This window comes from Meleagris gallopavo, chromosome 4 (genome assembly GCF_000146605.3).
Source record: "Meleagris gallopavo isolate NT-WF06-2002-E0010 breed Aviagen turkey brand Nicholas breeding stock chromosome 4, Turkey_5.1, whole genome shotgun sequence".
NCBI classification, from domain to species: domain Eukaryota; kingdom Metazoa; phylum Chordata; class Aves; order Galliformes; family Phasianidae; genus Meleagris; species Meleagris gallopavo.
Genome location: NC_015014.2, coordinates 33,200,106 through 33,217,239, shown reverse-complemented (window position 1 = coordinate 33,217,239; position 17,134 = coordinate 33,200,106). Strand labels below are relative to the sequence as shown.

Here is a 17,134-nt window from a genome sequence, read left to right as displayed (position 1 = left end):
TCAGGCTACTAAATTTAGAGAGCGTAGTCGGGGATGTTGTTGATCTGTAATCTGGTTTAGGTAGGAACCTGTCTGGAAACTGTTTCAGCAGACAGCAGTCTTCTGCTCTGTGTTTCTGATCTGGAGAAGAAGAAAGGATTTCACTAAGATGCCACTGAAGGAATAAAGCAAATTCATGTTTGTGTGAAGCGGGCCATTAGGGACTGTTTAACATGGCACATACTTAATCTTCTGCACAGTGTAATATACTTAGAACTATTTATTTATTTATTTTTTCTTCCCCTTCAGTTCTATAGGTGCTGGTACAAAAACAATTTAGCAATGGATCAAAGAAAAAATGATAGCTTTGTCCCAAGTATCACACAGTTGGAAGACTTCTTAACAGAACATGACTCCAATGTTGTTTGGCTGTTAGTAGGTAAGGTAAATTTATGTTGTTTTGGTTAAATGGTTGGTTGGGTGTTTGTTTTTTTTGTGTACTTTTAAACACGCTTCTAAAAATGTTGATATCTTGCCAAAAGACATCAAAGCATTGAAAATGGATTCCTACTTGTCATATGACTATTAAGTGATGTACAGCATCATCCTGCTGAGATGTATGGAAACTGAATCCAGTGTGCCCTGTGCACAGTGCTCAACAAGTGCTGGAAAATAAGAGCTCAGCAAGAATTCCTGTCCGCAAAATAAGTTTTCTCTAACACCAGATTAAGCTGTTGATAATCTGTAACACAATAACAGGATTAGCGTTGTAGCACAAGTATGTACGTAGCTGCTATTTGATACAGTATACATAGTTTGAATAAAGATATAAAGATTCCTGTGCTTAATGAAATAACTTCTAGACTAAATTGCTTGTCACAGTAAGCATTTAAGCATCACATACTCAATTGTAGATTGTTTTTGTTTTTTTATTTTGCTTTTTTGTTTTCCTGACTTAGGTATGTTAGTCTTCATTACATTTCTGCTATTGTTTTTATATTTGTGCGTAGCTACTCTTATTTTCTGAATCTATGAGTGAGTGGGTAGGGAGTGCAAAATAATAATTGAGTCATACTCAGATCAGGATGAGAATACTAGATGTGTAGGATGAGTTTGGACTTCTCCAGAGGCAGATACTTCCATCTTTTCAGCCCTGATTTTTGGACCTGGAGCAAAAAGCAGCAGAGGGAAAGATACCTTTCTTTTTTTGCTTTTGAGAATTTGAAGCATATCTGTTAGCTATTGATGCACTGGAATTATCTTTCAGTAGACCCAGTTGAATGACTGGGATGTAGGCAGATTAGCTGAGGATGCTTTCGGAACATTAATCATTTCTCTTTTAATACGCCGAAGTGGAAAGTTTTCACTCAGTATAAAATTCTAAGTGTAATCAAGATGAAAATAGCAGAAGTCACCATGCTGACAGTTGCTTATGATAAAACAAGAGATGGATGTGGAACTGATTTGTAAAATTTGTCTCCAGAACCTTTGAATGAAACCCAGATATGCTCAGGTTGTTCACCTAGTATAGAAGTGCCAATGGCAGTCAGCAGAATTTTTTCTGATTTTTCACTCTTCACAGTGGATTCATAAAGCAAATTATTAGTAATACTACTTTGGAAGTATGTAGAATATAAACAATTCTGTACATCAACTTCAAATTAAACCAAAAGCTTTGTTTAGCTTTCTTATTTGTATGTTTCAAAGAAGAGTGTGTGAAACTTCAAGAAATTGTCTCGTCCGTTCCCTTTTTCTAAGGACAGATAGACCTGTGTACAATTATATAATTTGGGGGGGCTGCTGATCTAATTTCTAAGAAGCTGCCTAGTATTCTAAAAGCAATGACAGAAACAAAATCCTGGTAGCCTCCTGTTTATATGAGGTTTGGATGCAAAGACATTAAAGTAATGTCTATTAACCAACCCAGCTGCAACCAGCCATCCTTTGTTTTTATATGCTGATCCGTGGCATCTTGTTACAACAGAACAAAAAAAGATGTCAGTAATTTATCTTCACTTGAATTCTGAAACAGTAAAAGAGGTGATGAATTCTAGAAATGAACATGGTCTTCAAAGAGTTGTTGCTCAATTCTAGAATAATTAAAAAAAAAAGTTTGATATAGTAAGATGTTCCAGATGTAATTTCCAAAATGTAACTTAAGCAAAGAGGCTTTTAAAAAAAAGGAATATAATGATGAGAATAGGGGAATTTATAGGATCTGTCATTTAGTAGCAGAGACCAAATTTGTTGAGAGGAAAGAAAAGGAGTAAAATCCAGGGCAGATTTGAGGCTGGTGGTAAAGACCATGGATTAGGACTGTAGCACGTGGAAGCTCTATTAGTTTGCTGATTTTTATTTACTTATTTTTTTAATTTCTTTTTCCAGAATGTCACCTTGACATTCTTGGCTTTAGGTTAAGTGTCTAGTTGAAGTTTAATCTCAAATTAAATTTTATGACTGGAATGAGACCCTCTTGAGTGTGAGTCATGCCACCTTTCTCCCTGTACTGCCAAAGGAGTAGCAGTGAGCAGCTTACTCATTTAAAAGCAAGGTGAGGTAAATGCTATCCATGGTGTATGCCTTCACTGAATGCCAACAGTGGTTTCTTTTCAGTAATTGAGTTTTAACCCTCCATTCCATGTTTTCATGCAAACATCTGTGCAAAATCTAAGATTCAACTTGTTCTGTATGTCAAGCAGTTTACTTTCCTGGTTATATGAGCTACTTGAGTTTTGGTCACATTGGATCCATCTTCCAGTAAGGAAAAGACAAAGTCATACAAGTCTTTCTCTTCTGTCTTTTCCTCATTGTTCAACAAAGCACAGGAATTACAAAACAGTTACAAAGCAGTGGAGCATCCAGTTGCAAAAAATTGGAGGTGTCTTTCTAAATCTTTTTTGTTAACCACCTGAAGTCTCTTCAGAGTGAAGGCACACCCAGATGTTTTTCTGCACTTCAGTTTTCCCATAAAAAGAACAATAAATCTGAGTTAAATATGAAGTACATACAAGTGGAAAACTTCTGTTACAAAGGTCAGTTAGTGTAATTAATAGAGGTACTTTAAATGCAAGTATTGCTCGATTTGCTACTCTGCTTCAGACGAAGGAGATTGGTAATTATCAAGTGCGAGTTAGAAGTAGTCTGTTCTCTGGCAGCTGCATTCCTTTTGGGTTTGTCCTTCTGGAATCTTTGAGAAGCCTTGGAGTTAGAAATAGGTTACCAGCTCTTAATCAACTAAAGTAAAAATTACTTTGGGGATTAACAGACCTAATTCTGTTCTTTTCTTTTCTTTTTGTTTTAACATGTTTTTCACTTGACTGCTGTTTCTTTTTTTCTTTTTTTCTTTTTTAACCTCCTGTCACAGTTCATATTTGAACTGTTGTCAGCTTTCTGCTAAGCCAAAGTTAGTCTGTTTTTCTCAGGCTACAAGAACTTAGGAAATAATTTTGGATTTGAGAGTAACATTTTCAGTGTTCAGGAAATTTAAGTTATAGTTCATGGTCTGGAAAAGGAACATAGTATGGCTTCTGTGGGTCGTTTTGAAAATCTTAAAATAAGAGATTGTGTGGAATAATGCCAGTTATTATTTGATCTATGAAATTTAACTTACTGGATGACAAGAAATGACAGTGAAACATATGGTTCCTGTAGCAGACCCTCAATAGGCCAGTTTTTCTAACTAGGTAATGGAAGAACAGTGAAGAATCTATGCTTTTCTGAGCTTCCGATTTCCCTATTTTTCTCCCTTTTACACCTTTCCTCTGGAAACACCCATCTAAATGTTCCATCAATATCAAATTATTATTTTTTTTAATTGTAGGAAGAACATTATGCTTTGTAGTTTTAATAGGTAATAGTTTTATAGTCTTAATAGGTAAGGCTTTTATCCAGGTCAGTATACTTTAAAAATATTTTAATTCATTTAATCTTTCAACAGCGACAATATTGTCTTGTGGATGGATTATCTACCTAACTTATTATAATTCCCGGAACATTGGACTAATCTTAACATTGGTTCTTAACAGACTATATAAACATGGCTACATCCATATTGGTAAGTTATGATTGCATTAATGCTGTTACGTGTTCATTTACTGCTTTTTATTATACTTTGATTTGATAAAAACCAGCTATAGCTAAAATAAAAGCACTCCCATGTTAAGGGATCAGCATGGATTTAATGTTTGTTTTTTTTTGTTTTTTTTTTTTTAAAGTTCAATATCATGCTTTAAGTGTAGGTAGAAACCCCATGGCAGGGGGTCAGAATTTGAGCCTCCCGTAAGGTCCATTCCAGCTTGAGCCATTCTGTGAGAAACACACAATTGTTCATGGATGTCTTATTTTATATTAACATTCACTTGATGAAGTTTTAGTGTCTGTTTTAGGCTTTATACTTTTATGTACATAAAATCTGTACAGTTTCTATTACCTTTTTCAGAAGCCTGTAATGAAAATAATCAGTTTCTCTGAAAGGAACAGGCTGGCATGAGCCCAGGATCTGCTTGAATTAGCCTGCTGGTTTGATTTTAAGGGGGACAGTTTTCTGCTCTCCTATGCCTCTAGGGGTGGTTATACAGCATCTGAAGCATGGGTAGCAGCTGCTAGGGGGGCCTGAAGAAGCACGCTCAAGTCTTGACTCCTTGTTGTAGCAGTGTCCTTGCTTTCCAAAGAAGGTATCAGAACAACTAATGATATTAATCTGTACTAGGAACACTGTATCTTGAATTTATGCTAGCTAGAACATTCCCGTCAAAATCCATTAACTTAAATAAATAAATAAAATTTAAAATACTTTTGAATAAGGTCAGTACAAATCACTTGGGCACTCACCCACATTTCAGAAATATCTGATTCTGAGACAAAGCCCACGACCTCACTCTGATTGCACTTTTAACTTCTTTTCATTTATTCTTCCATGCCTTTCTCTCTCTGCTTTCTGGAATGACTACTTTAGTTGTGGACTTTTAATGCAACTATTGATCATAAATACTGTGAAAATTTAAAATAAAACGAGAGAAAACAATCTTACACATACCCATCTGCCACAGAGGTTATCTCAAGACTTTAAGAACTGTAATCTGAACCATTTTCAAATCTGAGTTTTTAAACAGAGATACAGAAAATCTTACTGACTGCTATAAGATTTTATTAAAATTTATGGTAAAATTACTATTAAGTAAAGACAACTAGACATAGCTGTCAAAATATATGGTGTTCTTCATGAACTTAATCAGTAGGAAGAACATAACATTAAATTCCCATGATTAACAGCTTACCTTCAATTTATTAATGCGACGGAGCTTTTTTTGTTTGTTTGTTTTTTGTTTTGTTTTGTTTTAAAAAGTCATGGTTTTCTTAACTATGTCTGACTGGAGTGAAAAGCATTAGGAAAAATATAGGCTATTGCTTTGCCTTCTGGTCTTTTTGTATTTATTAATCCTTTTCTGCTGTAAACACAATTTGTCACTACAATTGCACTGAAAACTTGATAGCCATTTAAAATATGAAAAATTCTTCAGGCAAGAATCTTTGTTTCCCTAATTAAAGTCTTGCATACAGTGGCTTCATACTAAAAATGTTCCAAATGTCTTCCTTAAATTGTCTCCCAGGCTTTTCAAGGCATGTAGGCATCCCCGAGTGACTGACATCTCTCTGATGGTCTGTTGTATTCGTGGATGGTGCCAAACCTGGCAGCTCTTAGGGCTGTGTACTTTTTGTCTTATATATCCTGAACTTCTGATTTCCCTTCTCCTCTGAAAGTTGATGCCTTTTTGAAGGGAAAGCTCGAGATACCAAGCAAACACAATTCAGATGATTGAACACTGCATCCTTCTCATACAGAACATAAAGTGTCAATAAGTTGAGGCTAATGCCTGTAATCTCTTTCATGTTAGGTTCATTTTCGTTCTCTGTGCTGTCTGGAAAAGTCATGGTTCGCGAAATCTATTTCATCACAGAAGACATGTCTATCAGGTACAGATTTCCAAGGGAGTCATTGTTCTAATGTATGTCTAAGTATTGTAATTAAAATGCCATTTTACCAGTGAGTAATATGGATATTTATAAATTTTAAAAATAAGCAGACTCTTTCTTGTGATGATAGTATTTTGACATTGTTAGAGATAGACATGTTGTTTGCTGATTTTCTGTTTGAGCATTATCAGTTGAAACAGTGTGCTGGATAAGATTCTAGTTGTCCTTAATATTTGTAAATGAAAATATTCTGGAGTTTGAAAAAAACTATTTTTTAATAATGTCTTTTCACTCCATGCTTTTGCTCTTACGTCTTGAAGATTCATTTTGGTCAAGTAGTTTGCCTTAATACTGGAACTGAGAATAATTTGTTTCGTGAACTACAATCTAGCAAATAGTTCATAATGTTTTTTTCTGATCATAATAGTTGGAAAATATTGAGTAGACAATGGCTGTAGAGTTCTGTACAAGTTTGACTAATAGGGTAATTGTGTAATATTATACTGTGAGACATTAATTTCTTTGTGCTTTAATACTGCTTGTTCACTATTGAAACTGCACTGCTCTGCAGTGCATAAGGCAGCATGTCAAGAAGCTGCTGAAAGAATTTTGGATGATTAATCTTTTAATTCCTGTTTTATCTACTTTAATTTAGAATCCAAGATGGATTTATCATATTTCGCTGGTGGAAGATGTACAACCCTAAACAGAAGCAGCATGGTAAGTATTTCAGAAGGGCTTCAACTTTAAGTTCAGTTTACATATTGTCTTCATAAAAGTACTTCCTTTGCACAAATGCATGCAAGTTGTTGATTTGCTAATATGTACCTGGACTATGTTGAAACATCAGGAGGTTCTTTAAGTTGGCTCATTGATATTAACACAATAAAATAAATACAGGACTTATAATCAAGGACGCAACCTTCTCAAGACAAACATGATCAATCTTAATAGTAGCCTTCATTAGCTGTAGTCTAAGCATAATTGACTCTGTACTGAGGTTTATAACCATGATAAATAGAGATTCTGTTGTTCTGAACTGATTTTAGTTTTCAAGATTTGCTATTGTGTCAGTATTTTAGTAAAATGTTACAATAAGGGATGCTCATAACTTGTCTTGCTGATATCTGTGGTCATGGAAGTGAGGAAAAACACATTTATTTTTCTTTCTTATCTACAACTGAAGAGGGAGGAATAACACTGAGTAGAAGAGATTGATTCTCTCTGCAGAATACACTTTGAGAAAACACAAACAACCCTGTGACGTGTTCTTAGACATTTATAGGATTAGAATCTAGTTGGATGGATGTCTCAAGTGCTGCCTCCCTTGAATTTTGAAGCATCACAGTTCCATTGCTAGTTCAAGGAGGTACAGAAATAGCATTTGTATGCCACTGAGGAGGGCACTAATAGAGAAGATAACTGAACTTTGGTGGCCTTTCTCCCCCTCTGCCTCTCTCCTTTGGAAGTGGCCTCTGATGGTGCAAATTAAAGCCTCTTAGATTTGCCAGGGAGTTTGTACAGCTGTTGCTTATTCAGTACCAGCTCAACAGTGATAAGAGTAGTATGTGCATGTTATGCAAGTAAATGAGACACCTTTCAAAATACTGAGATAAATTAGAGCAAGTTGCTCACTTTTTTTTTTAATTGAGGCATTGCATGATAAGATACATGATTCAAGTTCTTTATACTGTAAGATGAGTAATTCAGAAAGTAGAACTAACCCTTAAAGTTAATTATGTTCTTGTAACTACAGGTTACCATGCAACAGGTATTCATAGAATTTTTTTCGTCTGAATGTTAGAACATATTTCTCTAGTGGCTCAAAGAATGGAAAATAAATTGAACTTAGACACAGCTGTTCTTACTGCCTGTCTTTGGTGGTATTTTTGCTTGTCAGTTTTTGAATGCTTTAATCATTACTGCTAGTACTTAAGATTGCCTACTTAGCAGACAGATAATCCAAGTAATTGAGAAGGTCAGAGGTCTACGTGTTTGATAACAAAAAAAATTACTCTCTTAAAGAAATACTGTTCCTCCTAGGAAAAATAACCTTGCTTATTTTACATTGTAACTACTTAGCAGAGATTATTTTATTTTTAAATGGAAAATTAAAATCATTGATGACTCTTAGCCTATTGAAATATATTCTTCCCAATACTTTTTAACCTACTTAATCAAAGCCTAAATACTAAACCACATCGTTAAGGCTAAGAGATGAAACATTCCTACAGGAAAATGCATGGTCTGAATCTGGGCTAATAAACATTTTGAAACCCCACTGTATTCTTACAAAAACACAAACTTGAAGTCTTATAAGATTTTTGCCTGAAAAGTGTACATCTCTTGAAGGCTTACATATAAGCAGTAATGATTAGTTTGTGTTTTTATATAGGGCTTTTTGTGTGTGTGTGTATGTTGTTGGTCTTGTTTACAATTGTTCTACAACTGAAGCATTGGGTAGTTCTAACAATTGCATGAAACAGGAATGGGAATTAGTTGTTAATAGCGATGATTGACTTAGTCTTGTTATTATAGGTTTGATGGGACCTCATGGGACCTCATTGTATTTCTATGCTGACATATTTAAGGATGTTAGAAGATGTTTCCTTTTTTTTTTGTTCATTAAGGCAAGGCTAGTGAAGGATCAGGAAGTACTTGGAGGTTTCACTAAGGCTTTTCAGCTGAATAGCTCCCAGCATACACCAATATATTTGGGATCATTTGTCCCCAGATGTGGAGCTTCATGAGGTTCCTGTTGCCCCATTTCTCTGCTTTTATTTTGAGGTTCCTCTGGATGGCAGCCTGACCTGCTCATCCAGATTGCTAATGATGTTAAACAGGACTGGACGCAGTATTTGCCCCCGGGCTCCCTGATGGTTACTGGCTTACAAGTAATCTTCTCACAACTGATTATCATACTCTGGGCCCAACCATTTTGGCAGTTGTCAACCTACATGTCTGTCTACTTATCCAGGCTATGTCTCAACAGCTTGTCTCCAAGGGCATTATGGTAGACAGTGTCCAAGGCCTTAGTGAAGTCTAGATAAACAAAATCCACTGCTACCTTCATATTTGCCAGAGCAAGAGGTGCTTTTTCCTCATGTACTAGGGCAAAGGATGGATTGCTCTTATTGGGACAGTTTGGTGTGTGGATACGTAACATAAGGAGGCAGATATGTTTTATTAATGAAGAGAATGCATTTAATAAAGTCAGTGTCTCTAAACTTCAGCTCTTGGATGCATACATACACTATGGGCTGCAGTGTTTTTCCTCTTGACACTGACCCCAGCAGCAGTGTTAGCTTCTTCATTTCTACTGTCTTGTGGGAAATATTAACTTCAGTTTCATGTGAATGCTGTAACAACCATTAATGCTTCTGTTTCCTAAGGTTTGTTTGACTTACAAAGACCAGATCAGATTTTAGAGCAGCTCAGGTCTCTTGAGTAAATGTGTAATGGGCATTCTTTCAACTGGGTAATGAGGGGGAAATTGTGCGAGCTTTTTCCTCACATGAACTACATAACTAGGCCACACTATCTAAGGCAAAAGTATGTCAAAGTATGTCACAAAAATCTCTGCATGCAAGTAGCGGATGTTAAACTTACTTTTAAGTATTAAAGAGGCAAGCCGATACTGCAGTTAACATTTTACATTTGTGAAAATGTTGACTGATCACATAAAATATGCCGCTTCCTAGTTCTGTGTGCTTTTGCTTTCTGTTTCTAATTAAAAGAAAGCATCTTTTCAATTTAGACCTTCTGTACTGCAGAGCTTTGTTAGGAAATCTTTCAGTTTTTGGGATCGAATTGATATTGAGTAGTGCTGAAAGGAGAGTTTGGCAGTGAGGATTTAGTGCTGCGAGTGATTTTTTTTTTTTTTAATTTGTTTTTATATATGAGACCAAATAACTTGCATTTACTGTTCTGTACAGCTCCTTCCTGGGTTTATTTTTGCATTGTGACCTGAGGGTGGAATTGCCTTCAGATTTCCCGTTCTGTATACAAGTGTTGTATTTGCCAAGTTTCACTGATTTGCTTGAAACGGCATATTTATTTTGTGCGGTTTTTGCTGTTTCTTCATATATAGTTCAGTAGCTGTTCACTACTATGAAGATTGTTTTAGCAAAGTCTGTACATCTGTAAAACTAAATATTGCAAGGGGTTGTTGAGATGGAATGAGGGATTTTTTCTTACTCTTCATTTAAGATCCAAAGGCAGAAACAAGACTGTATATTATGGTGAATGACTTTGAATTTCATGTGTACAACCGTTCTGAGCTTTATGGACAACTTCAAGAGCTATTTGGCTTGGATCCCACAATAATTCCAGCCAAGAAAGATGATGAAAAAGCACAAGTGAATGGAAGGCAGAGAACACATACCAATCTTGAAAGGTAAATTATTATTCATTTTGTTACTTTGTTGATGTTTTGTTCTATGAAGTGCTGAACTAATTGGGTAATGTTTTCTTAACGTAAGCTCTGAAGACCAAATGGCTGAAGCACAGGAGAGAGAGAAATTGCACTGACAAGTATGACAGTTTAAATCTTTTTCCTTTCCTCAGTCTTCCCACTACAATAATTAAAAAAAAAATGGCCAAACAAACCAAATACCCCTTGCTTAATCATCAGAGATGGGTTGAAAAATCTATTTGAAGGACTGTGGAAAGAGAGAATGTGTTGAAAAGGATTGTTTGCAGAACAATAACGGTGTTGCTCAGTAGAAGTAATAATCCCTCAAGATATTGAATGTGAGGATCTGTGTAATGTTGGGAGGGCATACTGGTTTTTGAGTCTTACACTCAGAGTGATTTCTTGAGTGGATTTCTTTTTTAGCGGTATGTGTCTGTGTGTAGTTACACAAACCTTAACTATTTCATTCTTCTTTTTGGGTACTCTATAAAACAAGGTGTGGGCTTCTCTGCATAACTTAACTTATTTGTAGTGGTGTTATGTATTCAACTGTAGGCCTAAATTATGTAGTGGGCTGCTTGCAGTGTGCTGTGACTATGTTGAGTCTTGGTAGGGGCTGCATCTCTGAACCAGTCTCTTCATATTTTCTTGTTTACACTCTTACTGACACATACATGAAGGACTTCTGCCTTTGCTAAGTGACAGATCACAAATCAAAGACTTAAAAGGATTATTTGAAGTGTATTTGGGAAAAAACCCAAGTTCCTCAAGCACGATGTACTTGTTTTCTTGTTTTCTGCCTGTGTGAGCTCACGGTATACCAGCACCTGAGGTCTTTGATGTACAAGGTTCATGTTGCTCTTCCAGGCTCTGGTGTGGAGTCTGCAGTATGCAACTAGAAGATTTCTTAGAGGATGTACTCTTGTGGGAAGAAGTGTTTTCAAAGAACTGTGCAGTAAAGATCCCTAGAATAAAAGCGTAGTTTATTTTTCCATAGAAAAGACTGAATGATTAAAACCATTTTTTCCACAGTGTAAAAGTGAAAACAGAATCTCAAGACCCTTCTTCTTCGTGGAGATCACTCATTCCTGTTATTAAAGTCAATGTGAGCACGGTAAGTGGGAAAAATGTTCCTGTTAATGAAATTATTTAGTAGTACATGCATAAAAAAATAGATTTGCAACTCATTTTTCTTGAACGTTCTTTTTTGTGTTTTTGTTTTCCTTCATGCTTTGTGTAAGTTTTGGAATGACATCACCACCCCCCACCACCACTTTCCTTATACAGTCATAGATCTTCCTGGCACGCATAAAAACAAAGTCATATTTTCCATTTTGAGAAATAATGTGTTTCTTAGGCTTGTGATGACTTAAAAAATGTCACAAAATAATTAAGCTAGGTAATGGGTGTTATGCATTTTTATTATTAATTTTTGTTTCTGTGCATCTTTTACTAGTTTTTGAAACACTGTTTAAAAGTTACTGCTGTTTCACAAAAAACAGAGAGACTGTTATTGTTGTAATAGGAAATAAAACATTTGGAGTTTGAATGTGCAAGGCAAAGTTTTATTTATGTACAGATTATGGCTAAGATTCAGATATCCAGACTTTATTTACTTAGGAATGGTTAAACTGTATTATTACGGGTGAATTATAAATAAATATATATGTAAAAAACAGTGCATTAGAAGTAATTGGTTATCTTCTTAATTTAGGGTCGCTTGGCATTTGGGAATCATTATCAACCACAAACACTTTGCATTAACTTCGATGATGCTTTTTTGACATATACCACAAAGCCACCTTCCAGCCACCTTGATCAGTTTATGCATATTGTGAAAGGAAAATTGGAGAATGTTAGAGTCATGCTGGTTCCAAGTCCAAGATATGTTGGTCTTCAAAATGATGAGTAAGTTCTATTGAAGTTTCTGTTAAGATTCTTTATAATTTCCAAATTTATTATAAGAAAATCAAGTAAAGAAAGTTGAATGCATTCCTGTGACTTTTCTTAATGTGTTGAGATGATTGGCATTTCTACACACCGAAGTTTTTAAATGTTGAAACAATTTCATTTATGCGGAAAAGTACTGTTTTTCTATCTCGATCTAGATTTTTTTTTTTAAGATATTTTTCTCTATGATTAATGTTCTGCATTCAGTTATTTTTCTTCATTCCGTGTGTACAAAACTGGGTGCAGGCTCTGACAGCTATAGCACTTCAGGATAAATGCAATAGTTGAGATATTTTGTTCTGTAGATACAGTTTGCATATAGTTTGGAAAACATTTTTAAGAAATTTAAAAACAAAAGCAGGGAAGAGGCGCATGGTACCTGATGTAGTAGAAATTGTGTTATATTCTGAAGGCAGATCCTTCTACCTGTGTGTGTTCTGCTTCCAGACAGCCAGGATTATGCAGCTTTAACAAACTGGAAGATACTAAGGCAAAGAAAAAAAACAGGTTGCTTGCATGAAAAAAATTGATACTAGGGTTCAGGTTTTATTGCACTTCAACCAGCTAGACATTTATGTGCATGCTATATGAAAACCTATTGCTATGGTATGAATCTCATAGCCAGAATTTTTCTGCATTACGTTATTCAATGCTTGCAGTGCCGCATAGTCAACAGATAATTTGGACAAAGCTGCGGAATTTCAATCATTATTTCAGTCACAGGCATTATTTGCTCAACGAAAGTAATACATGCTATCCTTGGACAACTGCACATATGATTTTATGTTTAAGGATAATATCAATCAATAGCTTCTAAGCAACCGTATCCACAGAATGAATTATAACACTTCGAAATAAACTGTACTTCATTAGTCTGTACCTTAATCAGCTTTGTATCAGCCAGATACTGCCACCTATATAAATTGCCTTTATGCATTTTCAACTTCAGATTGCACTCTGTGGGTGTATACAGAATATCTCGATTTTTGAACATGACGACAAAGGAAACTTCTTCAATTAATATTGAAAACAAGCTAACAAGATTAAAACAAAATAGGATTAAGATACTGGAACTATTAGCTTTTTATTCCTGCTTCCGCAAAGTGTTTTCCTTTTATGCAGTTGCTGTGCAGCTCCTGATAGCTGAAGGATACCATGTGTGCAGAAAACATGTGCCCTAATTTACTGTGTAGATTCAATAAATGACCCAGTTCACTGCTAAATGGGAGTGCTTTTGAATCTTGAGAGCCTGCCCTCTTTGCTTTTTTGGCTTAAATGTTAAGCGGTGTGTCTTAACATTCAGACAATATATGAATAGAAAACAGTAAAGTGATGATTAAATTTGTAACAGACTGACTAATCCATGCAAAAAGCAGACTTAATGGCTGTCATTTATTACAGACTCTTCAACACCTCCATCACTTTTTTTTGCAAGTGAACTCTCCAAAACCTAGGCTTTAGAAAGAAAAATGAGAAGTGCTACATGAGGCCCTCCTTTTGAAGCCCTCTTGGTGGTACACTCAGTTGGAGAAGCTGACGCTACCTGCTTGACCTGCTTGTACAGAGATGCACATTTCAGATGCAGTGGCTCAAATGTGTGTTGTGGGGTGTGGGCAGAATGAACTGAGCTCTCTCCATGAACTACTGTCTAAGTATATCTAAGTACTTTTCTTCCCACTTCTATTCACAGACTGCTAAATAATTTTTTTATTTCAGATCCTACTCTATTTGCATCTCACTAGGGAGGCCAATTCAATTTTAGACAGAAACAAGAAATAATTGGAAAATTAAAGTGAAGAGGAAGTATTTCATCTTTCACTGCTGCTATTACTCTCAAAGTAAAATTGATCTGAAATTTCCCACTAAGTTGCTTATGAAGGACTGGCAGCACATGGGCTCTTCGTCTGCTGCCCCTCATATATTCCAAGCTTTACTGTGTTTGAAATGAGGTGCAGTGCAATAAGCAGCATGCTTCTGCCCCATTAGTCTTACGCCATGTATTTTTGGATTTTCTTCTTTTCATTAGGAAGTGCAAACATACAGAAGTGACTGAAAATCGCAAAAGACATTTCTTGTAGTGAAAATACGATGGTCACAATATAATATTTTTTATTATTACAATAAAGTATTTTATAAATTAATATGGGATAATGCAAACAAATGACTGTAATATGCGAGCGTACTAGTGTTAGGAGAAATCTTACACGTATTTTGTATTTAGATCCTTCAAGTGAAACATTATTAAGCAAGAAGAGGGTTTGCTTTTACTGTTTTTGTTGTTATTGTTTTTTTTTAAACTCATGGTCTAATTACTGAAGAGCTGAAGACGGCTGGTCCCTCTGGTTCAGAGTGCTATTTTAGTAAGAAATTATTAGCAGGTGAAAGAACATGATGTAGGACAAGGAGAAAGGAATTCTTGATAGAGAAGAAGCATTGAAAGTAGAACTTTAGTAGCTGTGACACGTGAGAAATGTCTTTGTGCCAAGAGAAAGCTTGTATCTTAGTACGTGAGATAACTAAAGCGTTTAGCTATTTTATATAGAAGTAATGATGTAATGATCAAATAGTTTCTGCAATTCAGGGTTGACACTGCCTAGCAATGTGACTTCTGCTTTTGATAAAGGGAGACAAGACCAGAGCATTCCTTGCTTGTTTTCTTAAGCATGTTTAGCTTTAGGTAGAAGGTAGACTAAGAAGCACAGCATGACAGGGAGGGAACGAGACTGTCTGAAGTATTAACCTGTACTTTTCACTTCAGAACAAACAAGATTGGGGCAGAGTGGTGTGTGCCTTGTGTGTCCATGTGCCTGGACCCTCCATGTCTTCCTCCTGCCCTGCTTGTAATGTCATGGGACCAAAGGGCAGTAGATGAAATGGCCTCTGGCTCTTATGGTCAATATGAAGTTGAGCTGCCAGCAGCCATTGTATAGACAAGTGGAGCTGCTGTCTTCATATTGCATCAAGCTGGAGTTTTTCCCACAAAACCTTCTTGGTCAGATGCCCCTTACAGCATATTTCCAGCATTGCAGGTCTCTTTGTTCAGCAAAAACTTAATGGGCATCAAAGGTCAAACAATAACAGCAAATTGCACTTAAGGGACTTCTGGAAATGGGTTTTAATGTATCCACGTGGTTTCCTGCTCAGAACTGGCTTTTCTTCAACCTACTTAAATGTGGACAAAACTGTATTAGTGCTTGTACTTGCTGTGTGGATATTGAGGAACTGCACAAAGCATATCCCCTTCTGTTCTCTGTAAATTTATAATGAGGCTTCTTTTTAGTATGTTTTATGATCTCTTGGGATCCGCAGACTTTTCCAGGAGTATAACATGTTGCTTATGGGTTAGAACTGGCATTTGGTTTGTTCAAGCTCCAATACTTTGGAATCTTCAAATGGGAGGATTTTCATGGACCTTACTGACATTTCCAACTGCCTGCATTTCCTCTGAAATGGAAAACTCCGGAGTTTTGCACAAATGTCTAGTAGGCTTATACAGATATTTTCAGTAAAATACTTCTTTAGAATGGCTTGCTTGATAGAGCGTTACTGATGATTCTTTAATACGTACTATTTGTAAGCTATGAGTGAATCTGACCCATGTTACTCTTTCATTATGCTTAACATGTCTTTGCACTTTTTTTTTTTCCATTTCAGACCACCAAGACTGATGGGTGAAGGTTTTGTGGTAATGCAGTCCAATGATGTTGACATCTATTATTATATGGATGAACCAGGTACCTTGTGTTAAATATCAAGTTTTAAGGGATGCAAAATGTTGACTGTATTTTTAATTGTCTGGGATTGTTAGATAATTTATTTTCATGCTGGAAAAATATAGTATTTTGAAGTGAGAGAAAAAAAGGCATTCTTAAGTAGTAGAATCACACCCTTATTTCTGAAAAATTAAAAAAAAAAAAATTCCCTCCAAATTCCACACAAACAGATTGAAAAGAGTTGATGAATATCATGTTTCAGAGAATATGAGATTTTTTTAACCACTTTCTTTTTAAGTGTTTCTATTTTAAGTGTTTTAACCACTTTCTTTTTAACCACTTTCTTGTCAGTGTTTAGATTGGACTATCTAGAAGGCCTAGGGAATCCCAAGGGTAGAATAACTGTACATGTAGAACTAAAAGTTTTATTGATGAGTATTAAATAGATGCAGAAGGTCAGTCAGCAGTGCCTTACATGAATTCACATGCAACATGCAACCAATGAGTATTGGTACTAAGGTTATTTTTGAAGCTGTGAATTTAAATTATTTTGGTTTCCAAAGGTAGTTTGGGGATGGAGACAGTTTATGGTCGATATGTATTACTGATTTTTTTTTTTTAGTTTTTATTGAAAGCTTATTTAATTGTTGATGCTTGAGTACTGTAGTGTCTGTCCTTTTCACTTTAAATCCAGTGCATTTTACTACCATATTATTTTGTTGGAGATTTTTTTCTTGTTGTTTGCAAAAGCTTTTATTTTGATTATACTTGAAGTGTATCTTGAATCTTTAATGAAGATAAGACAATAATTCGACAATCAACAACATAATTCAACTGTGATGTGTGTTGGTGGAAGATTGATGACTATTTTGGATGGTTATTGAATGACTGCTTGAACTTTTTTAGTAATCCTAGGTGTACTGTTGTAAGATTTTCCTCTTTATTTGCTTGTGTTGTCTGTGGAGATTATATTTTTTCTTCTTTCATCTTTGTTTTAAAACTTATTCTAACTTTGTAAGTAGGATTGAGATGTGAAAGTGGATGGATGAAGGCCTGAATTAGTAGAAAACACACTTAGCAGATAAAACTGCTTTTATTGCCAGCG

General features: G+C 35.5%; 1 protein-coding gene across 12 annotated transcripts in view; it reads left to right on the top strand.

Moving 5' to 3' along the window:
• The first annotated feature begins 270 nt into the window (after positions 1 to 270).
• Positions 271 to 17,134, top strand: part of KIAA1109 (KIAA1109 ortholog) — a 100,571-nt gene continuing 83,707 nt past the window's right edge. For all 12 annotated transcript variants that reach the window (XM_010709920.3, XM_010709918.3, XM_010709919.3 and 9 more), the window contains exons 1-8: positions 271 to 418; positions 3,917 to 4,033; positions 5,874 to 5,952; positions 6,608 to 6,672; positions 10,162 to 10,348; positions 11,399 to 11,480; positions 12,081 to 12,274; positions 15,971 to 16,050. In XM_010709920.3, coding sequence (XP_010708222.1) covers positions 322 to 418; positions 3,917 to 4,033; positions 5,874 to 5,952; positions 6,608 to 6,672; positions 10,162 to 10,348; positions 11,399 to 11,480; positions 12,081 to 12,274; positions 15,971 to 16,050 — 901 coding nt within the window. In that variant the 5' untranslated portion in view covers positions 271 to 321. The remainder of the gene's footprint in view (positions 419 to 3,916; positions 4,034 to 5,873; positions 5,953 to 6,607; positions 6,673 to 10,161; positions 10,349 to 11,398; positions 11,481 to 12,080; positions 12,275 to 15,970; positions 16,051 to 17,134) is intronic.